The 27,213-nt window shown below is 34.8% G+C and overlaps 5 protein-coding genes and 1 pseudogene across 8 annotated transcripts; 4 read left to right on the forward strand and 2 right to left on the reverse strand.

Annotated features, from left to right (window-relative positions):
• Window position 1: 1 nt before the first annotated feature.
• Window positions 2-852, reverse strand: LOC130710924 (ribonuclease S-1-like; annotated as a pseudogene).
• Window positions 853-3,123: 2,271 nt separating this feature from the next.
• Window positions 3,124-8,749, forward strand: LOC130727573 (tocopherol cyclase, chloroplastic-like). The gene is made up of 10 exons (XM_057578740.1): window positions 3,124-3,419; window positions 3,497-3,741; window positions 3,855-3,934; window positions 5,244-5,320; window positions 5,406-5,575; window positions 6,404-6,501; window positions 6,871-6,984; window positions 7,574-7,690; window positions 8,097-8,246; window positions 8,330-8,749. The coding sequence occupies exons 1-10, from the start codon at window positions 3,208-3,210 to the stop codon at window positions 8,504-8,506; spliced, it is 1,440 nt and encodes a 479-aa protein (XP_057434723.1). The 5' UTR covers window positions 3,124-3,207; the 3' UTR covers window positions 8,507-8,749.
• A 1,282-nt stretch (window positions 8,750-10,031) lies between these two features.
• LOC130727577 (uncharacterized) lies at window positions 10,032-12,549 on the forward strand. 2 transcript variants are annotated; one of them, XM_057578751.1, is made up of 5 exons: window positions 10,032-10,348; window positions 10,459-10,526; window positions 10,711-10,866; window positions 11,020-11,259; window positions 11,573-11,978. In XM_057578751.1, the coding sequence occupies exons 1-5, from the start codon at window positions 10,120-10,122 to the stop codon at window positions 11,936-11,938; spliced, it is 1,059 nt and encodes a 352-aa protein (XP_057434734.1). In that variant the 5' UTR covers window positions 10,032-10,119; the 3' UTR covers window positions 11,939-11,978. The 2 variants fall into 2 exon arrangements, with proteins under 2 accessions (XP_057434734.1, XP_057434735.1); XM_057578752.1 differs by lacking the exon at window positions 10,032-10,348 and adding an exon at window positions 12,411-12,549 and having other exon boundaries at window positions 10,355-10,526; window positions 11,573-11,937.
• LOC130727576 (F-box/kelch-repeat protein At3g23880-like) lies at window positions 12,162-15,594 on the forward strand. 3 transcript variants are annotated; one of them, XM_057578749.1, is made up of 4 exons: window positions 12,162-12,718; window positions 12,833-13,513; window positions 13,670-13,972; window positions 15,178-15,594. In XM_057578749.1, the coding sequence occupies exons 1-3, from the start codon at window positions 12,488-12,490 to the stop codon at window positions 13,943-13,945; spliced, it is 1,188 nt and encodes a 395-aa protein (XP_057434732.1). In that variant the 5' UTR covers window positions 12,162-12,487; the 3' UTR covers window positions 13,946-13,972; window positions 15,178-15,594. The 3 variants fall into 3 exon arrangements, with proteins under 3 accessions (XP_057434732.1, XP_057434730.1, XP_057434731.1); XM_057578747.1 differs by having other exon boundaries at window positions 12,172-12,718; window positions 12,833-13,972; XM_057578748.1 differs by having other exon boundaries at window positions 12,174-12,718; window positions 12,833-13,968.
• Window positions 15,595-17,626: 2,032 nt separating this feature from the next.
• On the reverse strand, window positions 17,627-18,952 carry LOC130727580 (ribonuclease S-1-like). Its single transcript, XM_057578755.1, has 2 exons — window positions 18,495-18,952; window positions 17,627-18,186 (listed from the first exon to the last, which is right to left on the reverse strand). The coding sequence occupies exons 1-2, from the start codon at window positions 18,738-18,740 to the stop codon at window positions 17,755-17,757; spliced, it is 678 nt and encodes a 225-aa protein (XP_057434738.1). The 5' UTR covers window positions 18,741-18,952; the 3' UTR covers window positions 17,627-17,754.
• A 2,143-nt stretch (window positions 18,953-21,095) lies between these two features.
• Window positions 21,096-26,721, forward strand: LOC130727575 (tocopherol cyclase, chloroplastic-like). Its single transcript, XM_057578746.1, has 10 exons — window positions 21,096-21,391; window positions 21,469-21,713; window positions 21,827-21,906; window positions 23,216-23,292; window positions 23,378-23,547; window positions 24,376-24,473; window positions 24,843-24,956; window positions 25,546-25,662; window positions 26,069-26,218; window positions 26,302-26,721. The coding sequence occupies exons 1-10, from the start codon at window positions 21,180-21,182 to the stop codon at window positions 26,476-26,478; spliced, it is 1,440 nt and encodes a 479-aa protein (XP_057434729.1). The 5' UTR covers window positions 21,096-21,179; the 3' UTR covers window positions 26,479-26,721.
• Window positions 26,722-27,213: the final 492 nt, after the last annotated feature.

Below are 27,213 nucleotides of genomic sequence, written 5' to 3' on the forward strand. Positions count from 1 at the left end.
TTGGTTGAATACTGCTCAATGCCACTCGGATGTCAGAAATGGCTTCAACCTGCCACTTCAGCTTCAGAGTAGTATCAAAATAGTCCCCTTGCTGAAAACTGCCACCGTTTACCATACATGTTCCGTGCTTTTCATACTCCGCGCCCAAAACATAAATTCATCGTCAGCCGCAAGCATATTTGGCCAATTAACGGCCAGTTGTCCTTTTAAACTAACAGTCTACAAGAATGAAAAAATCAATTAAAAGAAATGGAATCATAACAAGTTTGTGTTGTGGAGAGAGGAGAAGTGAGGTGAGAGAGGCTGCGGCTTCTTGTATATGAAATTAAGGTTGAGAAATTTTTCAGAGTTTGGGTATTATAAAATTTAAAGTATTAGAATCCAGTTCCAACTTTTTAATATAAGGTATTATAAAATGAAAAAGCCGAGAAGCCAACAAAAAAGCAAAATAAACAAAAAAATAATCATAAAAGAAGGTGAAGTCAACAAACATCTAGCAAACAGAAAATACAAAAAGGATACTCACTTTGGGCTCAAAGCTGTTATAATAGTATTGTGGGCACTTGGGCTGGGGATTATAGTGATTTCCAGGCCACAAACCATGTATAGTAAATTTTTTGGTGAAACTTGCTACTTTTCCAGCGTCACATGTATTAACCAAACAGACAGTTGGTGTCCACTGAAGAGACAGCATCAGCATTTGATATGCAACTTGTGCTTCTCCTAGCACAATAAGAGAGAGGATAAAAATCAAGAACAGAAGATTTTTCATGCTGGACTGGTAGATGAGAGAAAACAAGATGAGAAAGTTTCACAATGAACTGAATGAGATGATGATGACATGAGATGAGAAATGTGGGTATATATAGATTTCAAAGTTCTTAAACTAAGCTATTACATTAGGTGAGCTTCAGCTACAAGAAATAAACTATTATAAGAATATTATCTTCCCAACTATTATCTCATTCAACTACTGTAAAAATTTGCTCTTTGCCAATAACATTGTAGTTACTATTTTTGTTATCACGTGGCATACATAAATACATGAATTTTTAATACTATTCACTACAAAAAAAAAAAGTGGGGTGCATGCGTGATAAACTAAAACTGCTTATTAGTGTTAGAATTGTAAAATGAACTTTCCCTTGTTTTAATTTTTTGAAACGTGACTATATATACTAATAATAGTACTATATACTAGCGTAAAACTGCTTTGTTTCTTTTTCCCGTGAACGAAATAAAATTGTTTTTTTTTTTATAATATTTAAGTTTATCACTATACTAATAATAGTGTTACTAGTGTATGTGATAGTGCGTGCATGGCGTGTTAAGAAATGTCATATAATTAATTGTAGCATGTCAAACCGACTTTCCCTTCTAAAAGATGCTAAGTGATGGATCAGAAATAAATTAAGTTCTATCCACCTCATTAATGAAATCAGATAGTTTTATTTACTTGATAGTAAAAAGTTGCCTCAAAATGATACTAGTATAATGCTCCTACAATAGATTAATGTAATATGCACCGTTAATGTAGTTTACAGTACTACTTAATTGAATTCTATCAAATTTAATTAAAATTAAAAAGGAGAATATGTAATTATTCCCTATGGGGCATATTATAATTGATTGTCAATGCACTACAAAAATAACAGCATTTTGCCGCGGTTTAAACCGTCGCAAAATACGAGTTGAGGCGGCTGGCTGACGTCGTAGGTACGAGCGTCGGGAGAACATCCTGTGACAGCTAAAAAAAAACCAATCGTTGGAATAACTCGTGCATCATGTATTTCGTATTTTCACCAACTCTGCGACGATTCTAACCACCGCAAGATGAATAATGCCATCAAATTCCCTATTCTACTAGAAATCCCCGAAACACTCTTTTTCTTTCTTCAAAATCTACTTACATAAACTCTTTCCTAAGAATTGATTTTGACTAAAATCAATTATTTATAGAATTTCAAACTTAATTAGTATGTTACTGAAGACACAAGACTCACATTTAAGTGGATTCTTGTTTTTTCAATAAGAAATAACCAACTTCAACTTTAATTTCAAATCTCATTGAGAAACAAGAAGTAAATTAACATAATTTCACATCCCAAAGTCCCGATTTTTTTCTTTGTTCCTATTCCACCATTCACCAAAAATGACTAAAATTTACTTCTTGAAGAAGTGGTCAAATGGTGGACATTATTCACAAAACTCATTCTAAAGAATTTAGTAGCGTTTATGGCAGAAAAATGAATGTTTCAAAATGAATTGGCCGGCCACGTACTACTACTAGAAGTATCATTTACTTGTAGTTACTAAAATCTTAAAACTTGTAACAATTTAGTGATGATTCTGGGAATCATAAAATTCAAACTGTTAAGTTAAGAATGATGGTTCAGTTCATATTCAATCTCATTAAATGAAATAGCTCATTAGTTGAAAACTCATCCAATCTTCACCAAACCACACCAGAACTAACTTGGTAGTTGTAGACTTTGCCATGAATTAATTACAAAGATTTCAAACTCTATTCATATCCCACGAAAATGATGTTTATAGTGCCTAACTAAAATTGGTCTAGACAACCTACATAGCGTGTAACATCACTCTTCCTATATTTGGTTTTAGTATGAGGATTATCAATATCTTATTACCAAAATTATGCATTTTCAGATTCATCACAATAAAAAGTATTGTTCATATGAACAATCATACACTATTTTAAGCAAACATATTAACTCTTCATCAATCTTTCTACGGCTTAATGCACATAGTGGAGTGAAAGATTAGATAAGTAGGTTTGTCTATGACTTTATCTCTATTAAATGCATTCCATATCTACACGTTTCTCTCTATTTCCCTCATCTGTGAGTTACTTTACAAGAGTGTTTGAAGAGGAATTGACCCTTTGATACTACTACTAGCAATCATAAAATTCAAACAGCTACATCAAGAATTAAGATGGATGTGTTCATATTCAATCTCATTAAATGAAATAGCACATTACTTGAAAACTCATCCAATCTTAGCTAGTGTGTGACACACCCCTCCTTCTATATTTGTTTTTACTTTTTAGTACGAGGATTATCAATTTCATTACCAAAATTATGCATTTTCAGATTCATCACAATACAATACAATACAATACACTGAAACTTGTCCATTTTGCTCTATCACTGAGTCTGTCATCATCATCATTCATTCTCATCCATGGAAACCACCAAGCTCTGGAACTCTCCACACTTTCCTTTCTCCACCACCGCCAATGCCAATGCCAATGCCAGACCCACACACCGCGTTTCTCTCAAACTTCCATTTCCATCAACACCACCACCACCACCACCACCTTCCCGCCTCCACGTAGCTCCCATTGCGTACTCGCCAACACCACCCAATCGAGACCTTCGAACCCCTCATAGCGGGTAGGTTTTCATTTTATACTGTTCTATTGATTTCAATTCATGAATGAATGAATTGATTGATGATTGTTGTTGTTTAGGTACCATTTTGATGGTTCAGCTCGGAAATTCTTTGAGGGTTGGTACTTCAAGGTGTCGATTCCGGAGCGGAGGCAGAGTTTCTGCTTCATGTATTCGGTGGAGAATCCTGCGTTTCCCAACCCATTGACGCCTTTGGAATCGGTTCAATATGGACCTAGGTTTACTGGTGTTGGGGTTCAGATTCTTGGTGCTGATGATAACTACATTTGCCAATACACTCCACAATCAAACAACTTCTGGGGGAGTAAGCATTTTTTTCACTTTCTTCTTTAAATTGGTAAAAAAATAGAACTTGTTTTTATGTGAATTGTAAAATGCCTGATCATGTTCTGTGGATTTGAACTTGTAAATGTATAGGTAGGCATGAACTCTTATTGGGGAACACTTTCGTGGCGAAACCAAATTCAAAACCTCCAAACAAGGAGGTTCCTCCTCAGGTTTGTATACTAACTGCTAATAGCTGTTACCTTTAGAATCCTTTGGAATTTCAGTGTTGATTTTTTTTTATTCTTGAGGTGGTTTGGTTGTTCAGTTTCAGTTTTTGTGATGTATGTTTGTTGAGTTTTAGGTGATTCTTTTTGGATGGCTTTCATTTTTTTTCTTCTTGTTAGAGTTATGCAGTGTGATACTCTCGTTATGTCTTACATTGGTTTTAATTTAAATGCTAGAATTGTGTAGTTTGATACTTCTCACAAGTCCCACATTACATGTTATACATATGCTGTGAGCCTTGTAAACCTTTTCTACATACAAACATCAATAAAACTGGTCTTTCGAGCTGTGGACATAGGTACATACACTGCGTGCCTAGCCACATTATATTGTGTGTCCTTTATCTTCTTGATTCTGGAAGATAAGAGGGTTGTTTGTAATAGGAGAAACTTTATCAGCCCTCGTGAGGGAAGAAACTAGATGACATGAAGTAAGCAGATAGGGAGTTGTTAGATTGACAGAATCTTGGAATTATTAGATTTACATTGGCTAAGAATGTCACGTTCAGCATTGTCAATGAGAAAATTACTTTAAGTTTGATGAAGGTGTTATCTAATATGTAGAAAAATCCATATGCTGCAAACAAAGTACACCTGATGCGCTGATTATTCGATGGGAGTAGATAATTTTGTGACTGATCACATTAATGAGTTCAATACAATTCTGGTTCTGCATTATTAAATACGAAAAGCAGAGGGAGGAGCAGTTAAAAGGGTTAGAATTAGACCCAGGCCAAGGCAGATCAAAGTCCAAAGAGAACGGGAAATCCAAAAATAGGCAAGATATGATTTACTGGAATTATGACAAAAAGGGGTCACCTTAAAAGCCAATGCAAGGAGCCAAATAAGAGTAATAAACATAAGAAGCAGAAAAGTGATGAAAGTGAAAATGTTGCAACTAATGAAACTGCAATGTATTAAATTGTAACTTTTGACAGTCTGGTTGACTCATTGATTTTGGACTTGGTGTGTTATTCTGCACTATACCTTATTCTCATTATATCTTTGGAAAGTTTGGGAAGGTTCACCTCCAAGTCTTATAATATCATTGTAAGAGGTGATGTTGGCATTAGTACCTGTAGTGGAACCCAATGGACATAGCACAATGTCAGATACATTATTTCTTTACATATAAATATGATATTTGTAGGCCAGTTAGATTACATGACTGGTTATAACTTAGAGTGGGCTTCAGGAAACAAGTCTTATTCTTTGTTTCTGCTTATATATGCTTCGTATTTGTTCATTTGTGTAGGAATTTAATAATAGAGTGCTGGAAGGTTTTCAAGTCACTCCCCTTTGGAATCAAGGTTTCATTTGCGATGATGGAAGGTGGAAGTTAGATTGCTTTTTAAGTATTAGATTCTCTGGTTAATTTTTTTTCTTACTTGACAGTTGACACAAATTTTAATTATAGGTCAAATTATGTAGAAACAGTAAAGACGGCTCGTTGGGAATATAGTACACGCCCTGTATATGGATGGGGTGATGTTGGGTCCACACAGAAGTCTACTGCTGGCTGGCTTGCAGCTTTTCCTGTTTTTGAGCCACATTGGCAAATATGCATGGGTGGTGGATTGTCAACAGGCATGTGCTAGTTGTTCGGCTATTCGCTATTCAATCTTTTATTTATATCATGGTCTTGAATCCTACATTTACTTTTATTTCTGAACTGAAACATAATAATTTTGTTTGAACAATTATTATGAATCTATCACGGCACTGACAGCTGTATACTACTAATGTATTTTGCCTAAGTGATTGACATTTAGAGCCAGTTTGGATAAACTTCTTAATAAGCATTTATGGAGGAAGAAATTTAGAATGATCTTACAGTAACTGAGTCAAACCCAACTTTTGCACCTTAAGTTTTCAGAAACTCCTTCATTTAACCTCCATGAGACCTGCCTCTAACTTTGTAAGGTTTTTTTTTTTCGTAAATTAAGAACCAAGTACTTATTTTAGTAAAAGAGTTCCCATAAACTAGAAGCTTTCCAAACTGGGCCTTAATGCATATTTGGAAACCCAACTTGTTTTCATGTTAAATGAGAATTGCTTCTGATTGACGTGTAGAGCACAAATTTCTCTTTCTTGCTTCTACTTGGGAGAATTGATTTTGAATAAATGTAAAACTGATCCCAACAAGCTATTAGTCACCTGCTACCTACAAAATATTACACGTCGATAATAGTCATGCTGAAAGGATATATAATCATTTCTAGAACCATGAGGTGAATCAGGAAGGGGGGAGTATAATGCTATTTACACTTACAATGTCAATTTTGGACTAAGATTGGATTACTAGGCTCATATTTTGGTGAAGTACTTTTATGCTTTAAGAAGTAATCACTCTTGCTTGCACCTTGCAGTATTTATGTCCTCTTTCATTTTTCTTATATTAATATTGAATCTCAGGTTGGATAGAGTGGGATGGCGAGAGGATTGAGTTTGAAAATGCCCCATCTTATTCAGAAAAGAACTGGGGCGGAGGATTCCCAAGAAAGTGGTTTTGGGTAAGTAATATTTTTATTCATGAAAGTATATCTTCTAAAGTTCATTAGCACATCAATTCCATGGTTTGCTATGAATCTTAAGCCGTTTCTGATTGTATGTAATCAATTGCAAACCTTGTCTATTGAAAATTGTGGTTAAAATGTTTTATTTCTTCAGCATTATGTTTTATACTTCTAGAAAAATCAATTGTCTGTTAACAAGCTATAGACAGCAAGCACATAAGTCATGCTTCATTAGGCCTTGGAGACTGCAGTAGATGGAGTCCTTTTGTATTGTTATATTGACATTCAATTATTCTCACCTTTGTTTGGATCAGTGTCTGTGCTTTTATATTTTTATGCATCTCAAATTGTTAATGTTTCGTACAGGTTCAATGTAATGTTTTAGAAGGTGAGGGTGCTAGTGGAGAAATTGCACTTACAGCTGCTGGTGGATTGAGGCAAATTCCTGGGATAACCGAGACCTTTGAAAATGCTGCACTGGTACCTTCATAAAGCATTTGGCTATAAATTTGATTTATTTCATAAATTTATTACACCAGGAAATAAATTTAAGACTACCTCTGAAATAAATGGTGCTAGTCATGGGAATGACAAAAGGACCAGGACATATAACTAATTTGATTTCTCTTTTTGCCAAAATAACTGTCTCTGCTCTTGCTAGTTGTTTTCTTTGATAAAGACAAACTCTTGGGTGAGTATAAATACAGTCTTTTAATCTCTTAAAATTTGTGCATAAATTGTATTACTGATACTTCACGGAAACAATTGTCCGCTGCTTAAAATCATGAGTGATGAAAAGAGTGATGTTAATATTTCGTATGAAGTGTTTTAATTAGATTGGTATTTCTTCTGAAATGTTCTAATTTGTATATCTAACGGTAGATGGTGCTTTCTTTCGTTTCACGTTGTGGTTATAAAATAAAAACATAATTTATGTTCTTCTTGTAAGAATTTTAGGGGTCTATTTGCCATCTTCTGTTGTTCACTGCATGCCATTAATCGTCCTCCTCTTGTTATTATTATTATGATTGACTTTTCTTAATTTTTACTATGTTGCAAACTGGTGCAGATTGGAGTTCATTATGGTGGAAAATTTTATGAATTTGTGCCATGGAATGGTTTTGTTAACTGGGAAGTCACTCCTTGGGGTTATTGGTTTATGTCTGCAGACAATGGCAGTTATCTGGTAATTTTATAGTTTTGAATCTCATTTGAACTTATCAATATATAAACTATGGAGTCCTATTTGTTTTTAGAAAAAGTTTTAGTTTTCATTTCCAGTTTTGACTTTTAACTACTTTTTTTCACTTTGTTTCAAATTTCCTCAACAAAACTGAAAGAGAATGAAATAAAAATAGAAATAGAACCCAAACAAATCCTAAATTTATGCTTTGTGCAACATAGTTGAACTTCTCAATGCAGGAGAAAAATAATAATTTGATGGGACTTCTTTTGGCAAATGACATGAGTGTGTTTGTATTTACGTTCAAGTTGGTCAAAAACTCATTCACTCCAACGACACAAGAGACATGATACATTTAAACTGTCTTGTAATGTACGCTGACAGAAATCCGAACACACTATTGTGGCAGGTTGAATTAGAAGCAAAAACAGATGATCCCGGTACTCCATTGCGTGCGCCAACATCAGAAGCAGGCCTTTCACAAGCTTGTAAAGACACATGTTTCGGAATTCTTACATTGAAAATATGGGAACGAAGATATGATGGCAGCAAGGGGAAGGTGACTTGTTATTCGCACACATAAATTGTTCTTACATTCAATGTTTAATGGAACATGTTAATGAAATGTTTGGTAAATGGCAGATCATATTGGACGTTTCAAGTGACATGGCAGCTCTAGAAGTTGGAGGAGGTCCATGGTTCAGCACTTGGAAAGGCAAGACGACAATGCCACCGGTCATTGGCCCTGCTCTTGGATTACCCGTAGACCTAGATGGCATTTTTAATGCGGTTCCTCTGTTTAAACCACCTGGTTTGTGATCAATTGGTTTATATCTTTCTTTCAGTTTGATTTGAAGTTTGTATAAACTCTCTTATAGCATGTTTGGTTTCACGGGTGGAATGATCCAGAATCACCTCTAGTTAGAAGCCATAAGTTTTTGTAGTTTGTAAGTAATCATATATAAATTATGTCAAATTGTGAAGCCAAACAGACATTTAGTGAAGGCAGGTATTCAGAGAAAAGTTCAATGTTTATATATAGAAAGATCAAAATGAAAAGAATATCTGTTTACAATAAGTTTTATTAATATAAAACTCTTTTTATTCCTCGGAAACTAATACAGAAGATGAAAAATTAAGAAGCAAAAAATAAAACTGATGCAAGCTTCGTGAGCCAGTCTGCCGTCATGTTGCAACCCCCGTTGGATCCTGTTAGTGACATTTGTTTACTAAACAGATGCAAAACACACTATTTGTGTGTTCAAATGAAGCCAAAGGATCAACACACTCAACCTTCCGGATGTGTCTCTGATAAAAAAATCCCTCAGATATTTGTTTAATCATAAATAGTTGTTAAAATTTATAATTTTTTAATAATCATAAATTGAACAAGAAGTAATACAACTCGTGCGACACATGGTGCAAATATAATAAACATGAGTCGCATCGCCTTTGAAAATACGGTATCCCTCATAAGATTCGGTCAATAGAAAGCTCCTCAAAAAAATTTGGTTCATTTAGTATATAGTATTTGGGATTTGGGAATGATTTATATCTCATCCCACATGGCATTAAGGAATCTCAACGTGTTTGACCCATGAGTTAAATTAAAATGGGATTATATGGCTTTATTTTACTTTAGTCCACACCAGCAGAGACAACAATTGCACAGCTTATGCTTTGGATTAGTAGAAGCTGATCTCCTTGAACATCTAATCCTAGAGAGAAATCTATTTACTTAATGTCATTTTTAAACTTTAAGAGAATTAGACTCATAACTAACTTTGTATTGTAGTTACCTAATTGGGTATAGTATTTTACCGATTGAAATTTGATTCAAATTCATATCTTTTGTTATATAAGGATATATAAAATTATTGTACTATAGATTTATCCAGCTGTGTTTCAGATAGGCCACATGTTTCACAAAATAAATAATTAGAGAGAGAGGGGTTCCACCATATCATCACTTTTGAGCTAACTCGATCCACATTTGATGATCTCTTGGTCAATGAGCTAAAATGGTCTTTGCAATTGAACTAATTTGCTAAAACTTCGGGTAAAAAATGTAATATTTTATAGATCATCTAAAGTTTTGGTCCTTAATGACATGTGATATATTTAACATGAGATGAAATGTAATGGTTAGTTAATGAGTTTTGATTCGTTTACCAGATTATTTTTACAGCAAATATCTGCATTTCGTGGTGATTTATGATCGTCACAAACTACAATTAACCGGTGTACACGAATTGTTTTTTTAATTATTATATCAAAAGGATGGTGCGTTGTATCCAATTATATGCGGTCCCTTTTTTTGTATAAATTCCAACCAGCAATAGGTCCTCCATTTCTCAAGTCCCCACCTCCCTCCCTCTCTCCCCCTTCCTCTCCCTCTCTGTTGGGCGTGTTGTGTGTTTGGGTGGATAAAGATGGCAGGTGGTAGGAGAATCTTGTCCATGTTTCTTGTGGCATTTATGTGGATTAATGCCCAATATGCATTTGTAAGTTGTACTTTGACACCACAAGTGCAAAGAAAAATTGCTAGAGCCAATCAAAAGGGACCTTATCTTGGTCTGATCATACCAAATACTTTTGAACTAGACCCTCTTCTTCAGAATTCAGACTACACTCCAAGTAAACTCACCATAGACTTTGCTGGTAAGTGCCATGTAATTTCACTATATTATTAATACACTTATGATTATAATTATGATGTTTAATGTATATGTCTTTTGGTACGAAAAACACTATTACATCAATTATTGAAGGAAGGAGATTTCGATTTGGAGCCATTGGCCACAAGCCTGTTATACTGGTCATGACAGGAATGGGCATGGTACACTTTTCTAATTTTCTCATTTTAGGCTATGATTAGACTCGTTAGTGCAAACACATTTTAGTACTCTTGTTGTACACAATCTTTGGATTCACTTTTAATCTTTTCAGAATCACTTCTATTTTCATAAATTTATAGTTGAGGGTTATGAATTAATGATTGGAATATTTTTGGAAACATAAAGATAAATGCAGGTGTAACTACTCAGCTTCTATTAAGCTTATTCACAGTTGAAGGAGTGGTGCACTACGGTGTTGCTGGAAATGCAAACCCATCCTTGCATATTGGAGATGTAGCCATTCCTCAATACTGGGCTCATTTAGCACTTTGGAGTTGGCAGGTATATATATTACCAAAACTCTAATAATATTTTTATTGCTCAATTACACTTTGTGTCCTTCATCTATCACGATTGTACAATTTGGATCGCTGATGTTTACAACAGACGATTTTGGTTCTGTAATTTTTTTGACTGGTTATTTGTATTGTGCAGAGGTATGGGCAAGGGCCTAATGATTCGTTACCCTTTGACTTCACAAAGGAAGTAGGATACTTAGAATTTGCCAATTACACCTCAAACTCATCTTCAAGTGTTGACAGTGATAACCAGCTCAACAATATCTGGTACGAACCAGAGGAAGTTTTTCCAGTTGATGGCATTCCAGAAGAGACCAAACATGCTCTTTGGGTCCCTGTAGATTCCAAGTACTACCACATTGCTCAAAAACTCAAGGCAAGTTAGAGCAACTTTACCATCTACTCATAAATCATATTTTTACTATTAATATTTAGTATACATTGTTTATAATTTATATCTTATGTGCTAAAATTAATTTACAAGAATTTTGTTTTTGAAACTTTTGAACAAGACTTTTCTTGATGGATGGTACATATATCATATATCATTTAAATTATTCTGATATTTAGTGAAACCCAAAAAGATTTGAAGTCATGATTTAGCAAGATTGTAGTGTTAATTACTCAATTAATCCGATACTTTTATGGTATACACATGTGGTTGATTAAGTTTTGTAATGTATGTTCAGGGCTTGAAGCTAAAGGCGTGCATAAACTCAACGACATGCTTGTCCACTATACCAAAGGTGGAACTTGTTGATAGAGGAACAAGTGCGAGCATCTACCTAGACAACGCAGCGTACCGAACCTTCCTCTACAACAAATTCAATGTGAGCCCAGTGGACATGGAAAGTGCATCAGTGGCTCTTATATGTTTGCAACAAAGAGTGCCATTCATTGTTTTCAGGGCTCTCTCCGACTTGGCCGGTGGCGGCTCCGCCCAGTCTAATGAGGCCGATACTTTCGCATCACTCGCCGCCACTAACTCTGTCACAGTGGTTGTTGAGTTTGTTAAGCTCTTGTCACTCCACCGCAAGAGGTGGAACATGTTATAGTAAGCTATCATAAATTAATTTTTTTTTTCTATTTAAATAATGAGTGTAAATTATTATTTAAACTCATTATATAAGAATCAAATGTGAAACTTTTATCAAACCGGAAACAATCACTCACTTACACTTTCAAAAAAAAATGAGTGATTGTTTCCGGTTTGATAAAAGTTTCACATTTGATTCTTATATATGAAAAACGTTTCAAGGACAGCTAACCCTACAAGGATATGAATGTTTCCATGACTAGAAATACTTTTTTAAATTACAATAAAAGATAGCAGTTGTTTGAAATATAAATAAGTTACACTTGAAAATGCCACTTTGAGTATGCCTGGGAAAAACTGACTAACTGATAAATTAGTTGTAACTATTTTTTTTTAAGGCTGAAAGGACATATTGAAGATTAGTAAGTTCTTGAGTACACTTCACTCAAGTAGGCAATATAAGAAAGGAAATTAATCTTTGTCAATTACAGCTCATAGCACATTTGACCTGATGTGCACTTGCTTTGGCAAGAAGTCTGCAAATTGATTCCTTAACCTCTTGAGCATAATGAAGAGTTTCCAAGGTTTTGCAAAATTATTATTCACCTACTCAACTGCCAAAGTAGAATCACTTTCAGTCACAATATTTCTAAGGCCCACGCTTACCCCTCCGATGGCCTCCCCGAGTTCAGCCCGTGCCTGCCTCTCAGTTAGCGACGCGCCGCCTTACTCTGTCCGTTCATCCATGTCCTCTGACGGTGCGAGTCCGCCGGAAGCCGCGTCTGTGTCTACCATCGAGGTAAATCATTTGATCGATCACAGTTGTAATTTGTAAACCCTAAACCCAAACAACAATTGCTATTGCTACTGTATCTATCTATCAATCTCACTTTGTGAATTCAATTCAATTCAGATTCAGATTCAAACACTGCATATTGACATGGATCGAGATTTGATAATTGAAATCCTTTTGAGGTTACCGGTGAAGTCTATTGTACGATTCAAGGCTGTGTGCAAGTTATGGAGATCTCTCATATCCGATCCCCTCTTTGCATCATTACATTTTCAACGTGCTGCTCCTTCACTCCTTTTCGCTGACTCTCATGCCATTCGAACCATTGACTTAGAGGGACCGCTTCAATCTCATCGTGTTTCTCAACCAATCAATTGTCACTTTTTGTCTAATTATCATGATTTATCCTTGCCTCGTAACTGTATTTCGATTCACGGTTCGTGTAGAGGCTTTCTGCTAATCACCTGGATTAGTAATATTGGTTATGGGCACCCGTGGAATGATAGTCTCTACCTGTGGAATCCATCCACACATGTCCACAAACCAATACCATCATCTCCTGTTGTTGACACCAATGTTTTAAGTCATCTATTTGGATTTGGTTACGATTCCTCGACAGATGACTACTTGGTGGTTCGAGTGCCCGTTACGGACGGTAACCAACCTACTCATTTACCAGATGTGCAGTTTTTCTCATTGAGAGCTAATATGTGGAAATATACCGAGGGTGTTGATTTGCCTCCCTTGACCACTATTGACCTTTGTCATGGATTGCTCTTTAACGAGGCTATTCACTGGGCGGTTAGTAACTGGGTCGATGGTGTTACGAACATGTTTATTATTGCCTTTGATTTAATGGAAAAGAGACTCTTAGAGATACCCATGCCTCATGGTCTTCTTTTCCCTGGTTTTTCTTTGTGGGTGCATGGAAGATTTTTAAGTCTATCAATTTTGCAGAGAGATGGTACATGTGAAATATGGGTTATGAAGAAATACAAAGTACTGACATCTTGGACCAAGACTGTTCTATCTACGGGGAGCTTTCACTTCCCAATATGCTCTACAAAAGGTGGTGATATTGTTTTACATTCTGGAACAAAAGTGAAAAAGTATAGTGATGAAGGAGTAGAACAAGAAGAACAACTAGAGTATCCGAACCATTGTGGTTTACTAGATGCATCAGTGCCCATATATACAGAGTCAATGCTTTCACTCCCTGATGTTAGCGACTGAAATCTCCACAAGAGCTTCGATTTGTAAGTAAGCTCCTCAACTTTCACTTTCAATTTGTTAGAAACACATTTATTTCCCTTTTAATATGCCTTCTATTATAGTTGTAATGTTTGTGGAGTTATAGTTCTAGTCGTTAAATATCTGGAGATTCATCCATGTAGTAGGGAGTTTTTTAATGGCTTTTAGAGGCAACTTTGGACTAACAATCCTAACCACAAAGACTCTGATAGTTGCTGTTTTGGTTTGGATTCTAACTTTGTGGAACCTTACTATGCTGGATGTAGTGAACTCCTTTTCAAAGATGGATAGACTAATAGTTTCATATAGGTAACAACCATGGCAATATAATGACACAAAACCTATCATTGATTACAATTCTAAGATGACAAGAATAGGATTAGGCTCACTCGAAAATGAAAGTAGGAAAATGGGTGATTTTATACCTATTGTGATTTTGGTGGAGGGATAGGAGATCCTCTGCAATGAAATTCTAAAACTGAGTTGTTGGAAGCTGTACTGAAAAACCTTAATTATGGTTGTGGCTTTCGTTATGCTTTCAATTCATTCATTCATTACTACCCACAATGTGAAGAAAGATCCATTTATTATTTGAAAACAAACATATAGACATTTTAAATAGGTTTCTTTTACTAGAACAATGTGTGGAAATGATGTACAAAAACAGTATTTAGACTTTTAATTCTTAATATCAAGTTAAGTTAAGGAATAATTGATCATGAGATGGATTGTCACGAAACTTCTGTAATTCAGAAAAATCAATTTGCTACAAGTCCATGTTCATTTTACTATCTTAAACAGCTGCATATATCATGATGTCATGATGAGGCTGCTAGATGGCAAAGTAATCTGCAGTGGTAGAAGAAGAATAAATTCAAGGGCATGTAATTTGATCCATTTTTGTGAGGCTCATCTAGGAAATAGTTCATATCACAACTAAGGGCATATTTGAATAAGAATCTCAAAAGGGTTACAAAATTATGGTTTGATCTCTTACTTTGGTTTCTCGTAATAGCACTTTGACAGATCTTAATATTGATTAGTTGGAAATGAATTGGTATCAAATGTTGTTTCATATTGTTGATAGTGATGGACTTTTAATCTGCTATGTATTTTAAGCTTTAATCTAATGAGAGATTTTTTAATTATAAGTATATGAAATGTTATGGTACTTATGATCTGAGTTTTTGTTATTGATTTTGACTTTTGAGCAGCAATTAGTGGGTCTGGTAGCATCATTCACGTATGTTGGTGAAGTGATCAATGAAAAATTGGGTCAAACAGAAGCTGAAATCCTTCATTGAGGTCCATGGAGAAGAAAGGAAGCCATGGGGAGAGTCCATTAGGATCTTGACTACAAGGAGCGAAGACCCAGTTAATTTATATGAAGGATTACGAGCCCTATGGAGGTTTTATTTCAATTAATCAATTGATTTCAAATCATTGGAACAAATGTTTTATTTGCAATTTAATCTCTACAAATAATAGCTCGGTTAATTTATTTGTAATCAGAGTTTTTTTCTACATTCTCATTATATTTTGGATTAATGGTATATTAAACTATTTGTGTGACAACTTTTTTTAATTGTTAGAACATATATTTATATCAACTCACATATTCAATTCTTGCATACTATACTTTCGTATACCTCACGTTGTATGTTAAAAAAGTTCACGGGGACGAACAATTTGCATGTATAAATGAGGATGTTAAGATTTATAGTTGACAAACTTTTAAGTAAGGGGTAACATACGCACAGTCTTGGATTATCCGGAGTTTAATTGCATGTTTCAATTTAAATGGGGAGGAACATTTTTTGTTTTAACATTTTAACAATGACAATGTAATGACACAAAACCTATCATTGATTATCAAGTAAAGTTAAGGAATTATTGATAATGAGATGGATTGCCACGAAACTTACTGTTATTCAGAAAAATCAATTTGTCAAAAGTCCATGTTCATTTTACTATCTAAAACAACTGCATATATCATGGGGTCATGATGAGGTCGCTAGATAGCAAAGTAATTTGCAGTGTAAGTATTTGGCTATACTTTTAGGCTTGACTTTTCCTACATCTTCTATTTTTATTTTTATTTTTGTATATCTTTTTTCACGGCCTACTAAATATAATGTTGGAACATATTTAAGCATTTAATTGAATTTAAGAGTATTAAATTATCCTTAACCAGTGTCCTTAGGGCACTCATTAGCAGGATTGTTTCTATAAGTTTGGTTCCTATATTTGTATTGTCCTATGCCTGTATTTATGGATCATAGATATATGTGTCTTGTAATATTTGCTGATTGGGAGCCATTCTTCACTGTAATAAGAGTTGGTATTCTTCTCCAATGGCCTACCTTTTATTTCTCACACCAAAACATCCCTCCCTTGTTTTGCAGCATACACTGAAGATACTGAGTGTGTTGGGCTTGCTCGGCTTGGAAGCGAAGATCATATGATAGTAGTTGGAACAATGAAGCAGTTGCAGTTGGTTGACTTTGGAGCACCTTTGCATTGCCTTGTCATAACAGGGAAGACCCATCCCTTGGGAACAGAAATGCTGGGTTTTAACAGATGCAGGACTTGGTCATTGAGACTAAAGGACTACTTTAAGTCATAAAAGACTTTTTTTCTTTGTGTTGAAGGAGGGGATTCAGATTGGACACCCCATCACAAAATCTCACACCACCATTTAGATCTCGGAGCAAGATGCGAAATCTTGTGCTAGAGTTGCCAAATCCAACTCTCTTGAATGAGTCTTTATCTTTTGTGAAACTTTTTGCTTGTGAGCTAGAGGCGGCTAAAGTTTTTTTTTCCCGAAATAATCCCATCATCGAATTAAGAAGGCATATAGGCCACAATGTCAAGATCTACCAAGTTCTGAGCCACTTCTGGAACCTCCTCAACCCAAACTTGACAACCAAGGTTAGGAGCGTATCTTACAACCAAGGCTAATTGTATGACCCTTACATTTATCTAGAAGGAAGTAACTTACATATCTTTTATACTAACACTGTAGAAACTCAACAAATGAGAACATGTTGCTCATAAACTCTGATTCTTGTATAGTTGTATTTCTAAGTACGTACTATTGAATCTCCCTACTGCGTTATTTGAAAGGTTCAAACTATTTCTCACACCATTTTCTAGCTATTATGCCATGAACTCTCTTTTCTAAATTAAAATGCAGTTAAATCTCCCTCATATGGATACACGGTCTGACTTTCAAAGTTGTAACATGAAAAGATGAGTTTAAATATCTATCGATTTACCTTGAATATAAAAGAAGTCACTTTTTAAGTGTTAATGTATCTTCATTTAATTGTGTTAGATTTCATTTCATTTTTAAAGTTGCCTTCATGATTCCTATCTAAATAAAAAGAAGAGATGGTGGAATTTCGGTGGCTAGGATCACTGCACAGTGAAGATGCAACTATTTCAAGCATCAGAGCTCCTTATTTTTTTTTTCCTTGAATAGCATTTATTCTTTTGTATATATGTTTTATTAATCCTATTTTTATAAAAACTAAGCTGCCTCTGATTCCTTTTTCTATGTCTGAGCTTCTTTGTAGTCCTATTATTGTTTTTTCACAACACATTCTTGTTTGTGGAAGAATCATTCATACATGTACTGAACAAAAAAAAATAACGCGTAAATGCTTAAATGCTTGATTCACATTCAAAACATAATTTATATATCTCGATAATCTTTACTTTATTTTATAATTGAGACACCTCTGTAGCATCCCATTCCACAAGCTTTATTTAAAGTAACATATAAATTGTCATCCTGGAATCATTATATCGGTGCCACCGCTGCCAGTGCCACAAACTACAATTGTGTTCTGACAATTGATGAGCTGCAATGTGAACTTATCAAAGCAGAATCGGACCTCGGCTAAAGTATTTTTCTGAGTCCAGGGACACGCAAGCTGAGGATAAACATTATATGTGGACCGGAGAAGTAACAGAATCTTGTTTAATGGCTCCAAATTGTTTGGTTGAATACTGCTCAATGCCACTCGGATGTCAGAAATGGCTTCAACCTGCCACTTCAGCTTCAGAGTAGTATCAAAATAGTCCCCTTGCTGAAAACTGCCACCGTTTACCATACATGTTCCGTGCTTTTCATACTCCGGCGCCCAAAACATAAATTCATCGTCAGCCGCAAGCATATTTGGCCAATTAACGGCCAGTTGTCCTTTTAAACTAACAGTCTACAAGAATGAAAAAATCAATTAAAAGAAATGGAATCATAACAAGTTTGTGTTGTGGAGAGAGGAGAAGTGAGGTGAGAGAGGCTGCGGCTTCTTGTATATGAAATTAAGGTTGAGAAATTTTTCAGAGTTTGGGTATTATAAAATTTAAAGTATTAGAATCCAGTTCCAACTTTTTAATATAAGGTATTATAAAATGAACAAAGCCGAAGAAGCCAACAAAAAAGCAAAATAAACAAAAAATAATCATAAAAGAAGGTGAAGTCAACAAACATCTAGCAAACAGAAAATACAAAAGGGATACTCACTTTGGGCTCAAAGCTGTTATAATAGTATTGTGGGCACTTGGGCTGGGGATTATAGTGATTTCCAGGCCACAAACCATGTATAGTAAATTTTTTGGTGAAACTTGCTACTTTTCCAGCGTCACATGTATTAACCAAACAGACAGTTGGTGTCCACTGAAGAGACAGCATCAGCATTTGATATGCAACTTGTGCTTCTCCTAGCACAATAAGAGAGAGGATAAAAATCAAGAACAGAAGATTTTTCATGCTGGACTGGTAGATGAGAGAAAACAAGATGAGAAAGTTTCACAATGAACTGAATGAGATGATGATGACATGAGATGAGAAATGTGGGTATATATAGATTTCAAAGTTTCTTAAACTAAGCTATTACATTAGGTGAGCTTCAGCTACAAGAAATAAACTATTATAAGAATATTTATCTTCCCAACTATTATCTCATTCAACTACTGTAAAAATTTGCTCTTTGCCAATAACATTGTAGTTTACTATTTTTGTTATCACGTGGCATACATAAATACATGAATTTTTAATACTATTCACTACAAAAAAAAAAAGTGGGGTGCATGCGTGATAAACTAAAACTGCTTTATTAGTGTTAGAATTGTAAAATGAACTTTCCCTTGTTTTAATTTTTTGAAACGTGACTATATATACTAATAATAGTACTATATACTAGCGTAAAACTGCTTTGTTTCTTTTTCCCGTGAACGAAATAAAATTGTTTTTTTTTTTATAATATTTAAGTTTATCACTATACTAATAATAGTGTTACTAGTGTATGTGATAGTGCGTGCATGGCGTGTTAAGAAATGTCATATAATTAATTGTAGCATGTCAAACCGACTTTCCCTTCTAAAAGATGCTAAGTGATGGATCAGAAATAAATTAAGTTCTATCCACCTCATTAATGAAATCAGATAGTTTTTATTTACTTGATAGTAAAAAGTTGCCTCAAAATGATACTAGTATAATGCTCCTACAATAGATTAATGTAATATGCACCGTTAATGTAGTTTACAGTACTACTTAATTGAATTCTATCAAATTTAATTAAAATTAAAAAGGAGAATATGTAATTATTCCCTATGGGGCATATTATAATTGATTGTCAATGCACTACAAAAATAACAGCATTTTGCCGCGGTTTAAACCGTCGCAAAATACGAGTTGAGGCGGCTGGCTGACGTCGTAGGTACGAGCGTCGGGAGAACATCCTGTGACAGCTAAAAAAAACCAATCGTTGGAATAACTCGTGCATCATGTATTTCGTATTTTCACCAACTCTGCGACGATTCTAACCACCGCAAGATGAATAATGCCATCAAATTCCCTATTCTACTAGAAATCCCCGAAACACTCTTTTTCTTTCTTCAAAATCTACTTACATAAACTCTTTCCTAAGAATTGATTTTGACTAAAATCAATTATTTATAGAATTTCAAACTTAATTAGTATGTTACTGAAGACACAAGACTCACATTTAAGTGGATTCTTGTTTTTTCAATAAGAAATAACCAACTTCAACTTTAATTTCAAATCTCATTGAGAAACAAGAAGTAAATTAACATAATTTCACATCCCAAAGTCCCGATTTTTTTCTTTGTTCCTATTCCACCATTCACCAAAAATGACTAAAATTTACTTCTTGAAGAAGTGGTCAAATGGTGGACATTATTCACAAAACTCATTCTAAAGAATTTAGTAGCGTTTATGGCAGAAAAATGAATGTTTCAAAATGAATTGGCCGGCCACGTACTACTACTAGAAGTATCATTTACTTGTAGTTACTAAAATCTTAAAACTTGTAACAATTTAGTGATGATTCTGGGAATCATAAAATTCAAACTGTTAAGTTAAGAATGATGGTTCAGTTCATATTCAATCTCATTAAATGAAATAGCTCATTAGTTGAAAACTCATCCAATCTTCACCAAACCACACCAGAACTAACTTGGTAGTTGTAGACTTTGCCATGAATTAATTACAAAGATTTCAAACTCTATTCATATCCCACGAAAATGATGTTTATAGTGCCTAACTAAAATTGGTCTAGACAACCTACATAGCGTGTAACATCACTCTTCCTATATTTGGTTTTAGTATGAGGATTATCAATATCTTATTACCAAAATTATGCATTTTCAGATTCATCACAATAAAAAGTATTGTTCATATGAACAATCATACACTATTTTAAGCAAACATATTAACTCTTCATCAATCTTTCTACGGCTTAATGCACATAGTGGAGTGAAAGATTAGATAAGTAGGTTTGTCTATGACTTTATCTCTATTAAATGCATTCCATATCTACACGTTTCTCTCTATTTCCCTCATCTGTGAGTTACTTTACAAGAGTGTTTGAAGAGGAATTGACCCTTTGATACTACTACTAGCAATCATAAAATTCAAACAGCTACATCAAGAATTAAGATGGATGTGTTCATATTCAATCTCATTAAATGAAATAGCACATTACTTGAAAACTCATCCAATCTTAGCTAGTGTGTGACACACCCCTCCTTCTATATTTGTTTTTACTTTTTAGTACGAGGATTATCAATTTCATTACCAAAATTATGCATTTTCAGATTCATCACAATACAATACAATACAATACACTGAAACTTGTCCATTTTGCTCTATCACTGAGTCTGTCATCATCATCATTCATTCTCATCCATGGAAACCACCAAGCTCTGGAACTCTCCACACTTTCCTTTCTCCACCACCGCCAATGCCAATGCCAATGCCAGACCCACACACCGCGTTTCTCTCAAACTTCCATTTCCATCAACACCACCACCACCACCACCACCTTCCCGCCTCCACGTAGCTCCCATTGCGTACTCGCCAACACCACCCAATCGAGACCTTCGAACCCCTCATAGCGGGTAGGTTTTCATTTTATACTGTTCTATTGATTTCAATTCATGAATGAATGAATTGATTGATGATTGTTGTTGTTTAGGTACCATTTTGATGGTTCAGCTCGGAAATTCTTTGAGGGTTGGTACTTCAAGGTGTCGATTCCGGAGCGGAGGCAGAGTTTCTGCTTCATGTATTCGGTGGAGAATCCTGCGTTTCCCAACCCATTGACGCCTTTGGAATCGGTTCAATATGGACCTAGGTTTACTGGTGTTGGGGTTCAGATTCTTGGTGCTGATGATAACTACATTTGCCAATACACTCCACAATCAAACAACTTCTGGGGGAGTAAGCATTTTTTTCACTTTCTTCTTTAAATTGGTAAAAAAATAGAACTTGTTTTTATGTGAATTGTAAAATGCCTGATCATGTTCTGTGGATTTGAACTTGTAAATGTATAGGTAGGCATGAACTCTTATTGGGGAACACTTTCGTGGCGAAACCAAATTCAAAACCTCCAAACAAGGAGGTTCCTCCTCAGGTTTGTATACTAACTGCTAATAGCTGTTACCTTTAGAATCCTTTGGAATTTCAGTGTTGATTTTTTTTTATTCTTGAGGTGGTTTGGTTGTTCAGTTTCAGTTTTTGTGATGTATGTTTGTTGAGTTTTAGGTGATTCTTTTTGGATGGCTTTCATTTTTTTTCTTCTTGTTAGAGTTATGCAGTGTGATACTCTCGTTATGTCTTACATTGGTTTTAATTTAAATGCTAGAATTGTGTAGTTTGATACTTCTCACAAGTCCCACATTACATGTTATACATATGCTGTGAGCCTTGTAAACCTTTTCTACATACAAACATCAATAAAACTGGTCTTTCGAGCTGTGGACATAGGTACATACACTGCGTGCCTAGCCACATTATATTGTGTGTCCTTTATCTTCTTGATTCTGGAAGATAAGAGGGTTGTTTGTAATAGGAGAAACTTTATCAGCCCTCGTGAGGGAAGAAACTAGATGACATGAAGTAAGCAGATAGGGAGTTGTTAGATTGACAGAATCTTGGAATTATTAGATTTACATTGGCTAAGAATGTCACGTTCAGCATTGTCAATGAGAAAATTACTTTAAGTTTGATGAAGGTGTTATCTAATATGTAGAAAAATCCATATGCTGCAAACAAAGTACACCTGATGCGCTGATTATTCGATGGGAGTAGATAATTTTGTGACTGATCACATTAATGAGTTCAATACAATTCTGGTTCTGCATTATTAAATACGAAAAGCAGAGGGAGGAGCAGTTAAAAGGGTTAGAATTAGACCCAGGCCAAGGCAGATCAAAGTCCAAAGAGAACGGGAAATCCAAAAATAGGCAAGATATGATTTACTGGAATTATGACAAAAAGGGGTCACCTTAAAAGCCAATGCAAGGAGCCAAATAAGAGTAATAAACATAAGAAGCAGAAAAGTGATGAAAGTGAAAATGTTGCAACTAATGAAACTGCAATGTATTAAATTGTAACTTTTGACAGTCTGGTTGACTCATTGATTTTGGACTTGGTGTGTTATTCTGCACTATACCTTATTCTCATTATATCTTTGGAAAGTTTGGGAAGGTTCACCTCCAAGTCTTATAATATCATTGTAAGAGGTGATGTTGGCATTAGTACCTGTAGTGGAACCCAATGGACATAGCACAATGTCAGATACATTATTTCTTTACATATAAATATGATATTTGTAGGCCAGTTAGATTACATGACTGGTTATAACTTAGAGTGGGCTTCAGGAAACAAGTCTTATTCTTTGTTTCTGCTTATATATGCTTCGTATTTGTTCATTTGTGTAGGAATTTAATAATAGAGTGCTGGAAGGTTTTCAAGTCACTCCCCTTTGGAATCAAGGTTTCATTTGCGATGATGGAAGGTGGAAGTTAGATTGCTTTTTAAGTATTAGATTCTCTGGTTAATTTTTTTTCTTACTTGACAGTTGACACAAATTTTAATTATAGGTCAAATTATGTAGAAACAGTAAAGACGGCTCGTTGGGAATATAGTACACGCCCTGTATATGGATGGGGTGATGTTGGGTCCACACAGAAGTCTACTGCTGGCTGGCTTGCAGCTTTTCCTGTTTTTGAGCCACATTGGCAAATATGCATGGGTGGTGGATTGTCAACAGGCATGTGCTAGTTGTTCGGCTATTCGCTATTCAATCTTTTATTTATATCATGGTCTTGAATCCTACATTTACTTTTATTTCTGAACTGAAACATAATAATTTTGTTTGAACAATTATTATGAATCTATCACGGCACTGACAGCTGTATACTACTAATGTATTTTGCCTAAGTGATTGACATTTAGAGCCAGTTTGGATAAACTTCTTAATAAGCATTTATGGAGGAAGAAATTTAGAATGATCTTACAGTAACTGAGTCAAACCCAACTTTTGCACCTTAAGTTTTCAGAAACTCCTTCATTTAACCTCCATGAGACCTGCCTCTAACTTTGTAAGGTTTTTTTTTTTCGTAAATTAAGAACCAAGTACTTATTTTAGTAAAAGAGTTCCCATAAACTAGAAGCTTTCCAAACTGGGCCTTAATGCATATTTGGAAACCCAACTTGTTTTCATGTTAAATGAGAATTGCTTCTGATTGACGTGTAGAGCACAAATTTCTCTTTCTTGCTTCTACTTGGGAGAATTGATTTTGAATAAATGTAAAACTGATCCCAACAAGCTATTAGTCACCTGCTACCTACAAAATATTACACGTCGATAATAGTCATGCTGAAAGGATATATAATCATTTCTAGAACCATGAGGTGAATCAGGAAGGGGGGAGTATAATGCTATTTACACTTACAATGCCAATTTTGGACTAAGATTGGATTACTAGGCTCATATTTTGGTGAAGTACTTTTATGCTTTAAGAAGTAATCACTCTTGCTTGCACCTTGCAGTATTTATGTCCTCTTTCATTTTTCTTATATTAATATTGAATCTCAGGTTGGATAGAGTGGGATGGCGAGAGGATTGAGTTTGAAAATGCCCCATCTTATTCAGAAAAGAACTGGGGCGGAGGATTCCCAAGAAAGTGGTTTTGGGTAAGTAATATTTTTATTCATGAAAGTATATCTTCTAAAGTTCATTAGCACATCAATTCCATGGTTTGCTATGAATCTTAAGCCGTTTCTGATTGTATGTAATCAATTGCAAACCTTGTCTATTGAAAATTGTGGTTAAAATGTTTTATTTCTTCAGCATTATGTTTTATACTTCTAGAAAAATCAATTGTCTGTTAACAAGCTATAGACAGCAAGCACATAAGTCATGCTTCATTAGGCCTTGGAGACTGCAGTAGATGGAGTCCTTTTGTATTGTTATATTGACATTCAATTATTCTCACCTTTGTTTGGATCAGTGTCTGTGCTTTTATATTTTTATGCATCTCAAATTGTTAATGTTTCGTACAGGTTCAATGTAATGTTTTAGAAGGTGAGGGTGCTAGTGGAGAAATTGCACTTACAGCTGCTGGTGGATTGAGGCAAATTCCTGGGATAACCGAGACCTTTGAAAATGCTGCACTGGTACCTTCATAAAGCATTTGGCTATAAATTTGATTTATTTCATAAATTTATTACACCAGGAAATAAATTTAAGACTACCTCTGAAATAAATGGTGCTAGTCATGGGAATGACAAAAGGACCAGGACATATAACTAATTTGATTTCTCTTTTTGCCAAAATAACTGTCTCTGCTCTTGCTAGTTGTTTTCTTTGATAAAGACAAACTCTTGGGTGAGTATAAATACAGTCTTTTAATCTCTTAAAATTTGTGCATAAATTGTATTACTGATACTTCACGGAAACAATTGTCCGCTGCTTAAAATCATGAGTGATGAAAAGAGTGATGTTAATATTTCGTATGAAGTGTTTTAATTAGATTGGTATTTCTTCTGAAATGTTCTAATTTGTATATCTAACGGTAGATGGTGCTTTCTTTCGTTTCACGTTGTGGTTATAAAATAAAAACATAATTTATGTTCTTCTTGTAAGAATTTTAGGGGTCTATTTGCCATCTTCTGTTGTTCACTGCATGCCATTAATCGTCCTCCTCTTGTTATTATTATTATGATTGACTTTTCTTAATTTTTACTATGTTGCAAACTGGTGCAGATTGGAGTTCATTATGGTGGAAAATTTTATGAATTTGTGCCATGGAATGGTTTTGTTAACTGGGAAGTCACTCCTTGGGGTTATTGGTTTATGTCTGCAGACAATGGCAGTTATCTGGTAATTTTATAGTTTTGAATCTCATTTGAACTTATCAATATATAAACTATGGAGTCCTATTTGTTTTTAGAAAAAGTTTTAGTTTTCATTTCCAGTTTTGACTTTTAACTACTTTTTTTCACTTTGTTTCAAATTTCCTCAACAAAACTGAAAGAGAATGAAATAAAAATAGAAATAGAACCCAAACAAATCCTAAATTTATGCTTTGTGCAACATAGTTGAACTTCTCAATGCAGGAGAAAAATAATAATTTGATGGGACTTCTTTTGGCAAATGACATGAGTGTGTTTGTATTTACGTTCAAGTTGGTCAAAAACTCATTCACTCCAACGACACAAGAGACATGATACATTTAAACTGTCTTGTAATGTACGCTGACAGAAATCCGAACACACTATTGTGGCAGGTTGAATTAGAAGCAAAAACAGATGATCCCGGTACTCCATTGCGTGCGCCAACATCAGAAGCAGGCCTTTCACAAGCTTGTAAAGACACATGTTTCGGAATTCTTACATTGAAAATATGGGAACGAAGATATGATGGCAGCAAGGGGAAGGTGACTTGTTATTCGCACACATAAATTGTTCTTACATTCAATGTTTAATGGAACATGTTAATGAAATGTTTGGTAAATGGCAGATCATATTGGACGTTTCAAGTGACATGGCAGCTCTAGAAGTTGGAGGAGGTCCATGGTTCAGCACTTGGAAAGGCAAGACGACAATGCCACCGGTCATTGGCCCTGCTCTTGGATTACCCGTAGACCTAGATGGCATTTTTAATGCGGTTCCTCTGTTTAAACCACCTGGTTTGTGATCAATTGGTTTATATCTTTCTTTCAGTTTGATTTGAAGTTTGTATAAACTCTCTTATAGCATGTTTGGTTTCACGGGTGGAATGATCCAGAATCACCTCTAGTTAGAAGCCATAAGTTTTTGTAGTTTGTAAGTAATCATATATAAATTATGTCAAATTGTGAAGCCAAACAGACATTTAGTGAAGGCAGGTATTCAGAGAAAAGTTCAATGTTTATATATAGAAAGATCAAAATGAAAAGAATATCTGTTTACAATAAGTTTTATTAATATAAAACTCTTTTTATTCCTCGGAAACTAATACAGAAGATGAAAAATTAAGAAGCAAAAAATAAAACTGATGCAAGCTTCGTGAGCCAGTCTGCCGTCATGTTGCAACCCCCGTTGGATCCTGTTAGTGACATTTGTTTACTAAACAGATGCAAAACACACTATTTGTGTGTTCAAATGAAGCCAAAGGATCAACACACTCAACCTTCCGGATGTGTCTCTGATAAAAAAATCCCTCAGATATTTGTTTAATCATAAATAGTTGTTAAAATTTATAATTTTTTAATAATCATAAATTGAACAAGAAGTAATACAACTCGTGCGACACATGGTGCAAATATAATAAACATGAGTCGCATCGCCTTTGAAAATACGGTATCCCTCATAAGATTCGGTCAATAGAAAGCTCCTCAAAAAAATTTGGTTCATTTAGTATATAGTATTTGGGATTTGGGAATGATTTATA

Source organism: Lotus japonicus, chromosome 1 (genome assembly GCF_012489685.1).
Source record: "Lotus japonicus ecotype B-129 chromosome 1, LjGifu_v1.2".
In the NCBI taxonomy this organism is placed as follows: domain Eukaryota; kingdom Viridiplantae; phylum Streptophyta; class Magnoliopsida; order Fabales; family Fabaceae; genus Lotus; species Lotus japonicus.

Excerpts from the sequence above, each read along its gene's own strand:
- LOC130727573 (XM_057578740.1), top strand. The coding sequence starts at position 3,208 with ATGGAAACCACCAAGCTCTGGAACTCTCCACACTTTCCTTTCTCCACC. Across the intron at positions 3,935-5,243 it reads ACAAGGAGGTTCCTCCTCAG|GAATTTAATAATAGAGTGCT; the intron begins GTTTGTATACTA and ends TCATTTGTGTAG. Across the intron at positions 5,576-6,403 it reads GGGTGGTGGATTGTCAACAG|GTTGGATAGAGTGGGATGGC; the intron begins GCATGTGCTAGT and ends ATTGAATCTCAG.
- LOC130727580 (XM_057578755.1), bottom strand. The coding sequence starts at position 18,740 with ATGAAAAATCTTCTGTTCTTGATTTTTATCCTCTCTCTTATTGTGCTA. Across the intron at positions 18,187-18,494 it reads ATAACAGCTTTGAGCCCAAA|ACTGTTAGTTTAAAAGGACA; the intron begins GTGAGTATCCCT and ends TCATTCTTGTAG.
- LOC130727576 (XM_057578747.1), top strand. The coding sequence starts at position 12,488 with ATGAAGAGTTTCCAAGGTTTTGCAAAATTATTATTCACCTACTCAACT. Across the intron at positions 12,719-12,832 it reads CGTCTGTGTCTACCATCGAG|ATTCAGATTCAAACACTGCA; the intron begins GTAAATCATTTG and ends AATTCAATTCAG.
- LOC130727575 (XM_057578746.1), top strand. The coding sequence starts at position 21,180 with ATGGAAACCACCAAGCTCTGGAACTCTCCACACTTTCCTTTCTCCACC. Across the intron at positions 23,548-24,375 it reads GGGTGGTGGATTGTCAACAG|GTTGGATAGAGTGGGATGGC; the intron begins GCATGTGCTAGT and ends ATTGAATCTCAG. Across the intron at positions 24,474-24,842 it reads TCCCAAGAAAGTGGTTTTGG|GTTCAATGTAATGTTTTAGA; the intron begins GTAAGTAATATT and ends TGTTTCGTACAG.
- LOC130727577 (XM_057578751.1), top strand. The coding sequence starts at position 10,120 with ATGGCAGGTGGTAGGAGAATCTTGTCCATGTTTCTTGTGGCATTTATG. Across the intron at positions 10,349-10,458 it reads ACTCACCATAGACTTTGCTG|GAAGGAGATTTCGATTTGGA; the intron begins GTAAGTGCCATG and ends CAATTATTGAAG. Across the intron at positions 11,260-11,572 it reads ACATTGCTCAAAAACTCAAG|GGCTTGAAGCTAAAGGCGTG; the intron begins GCAAGTTAGAGC and ends ATGTATGTTCAG.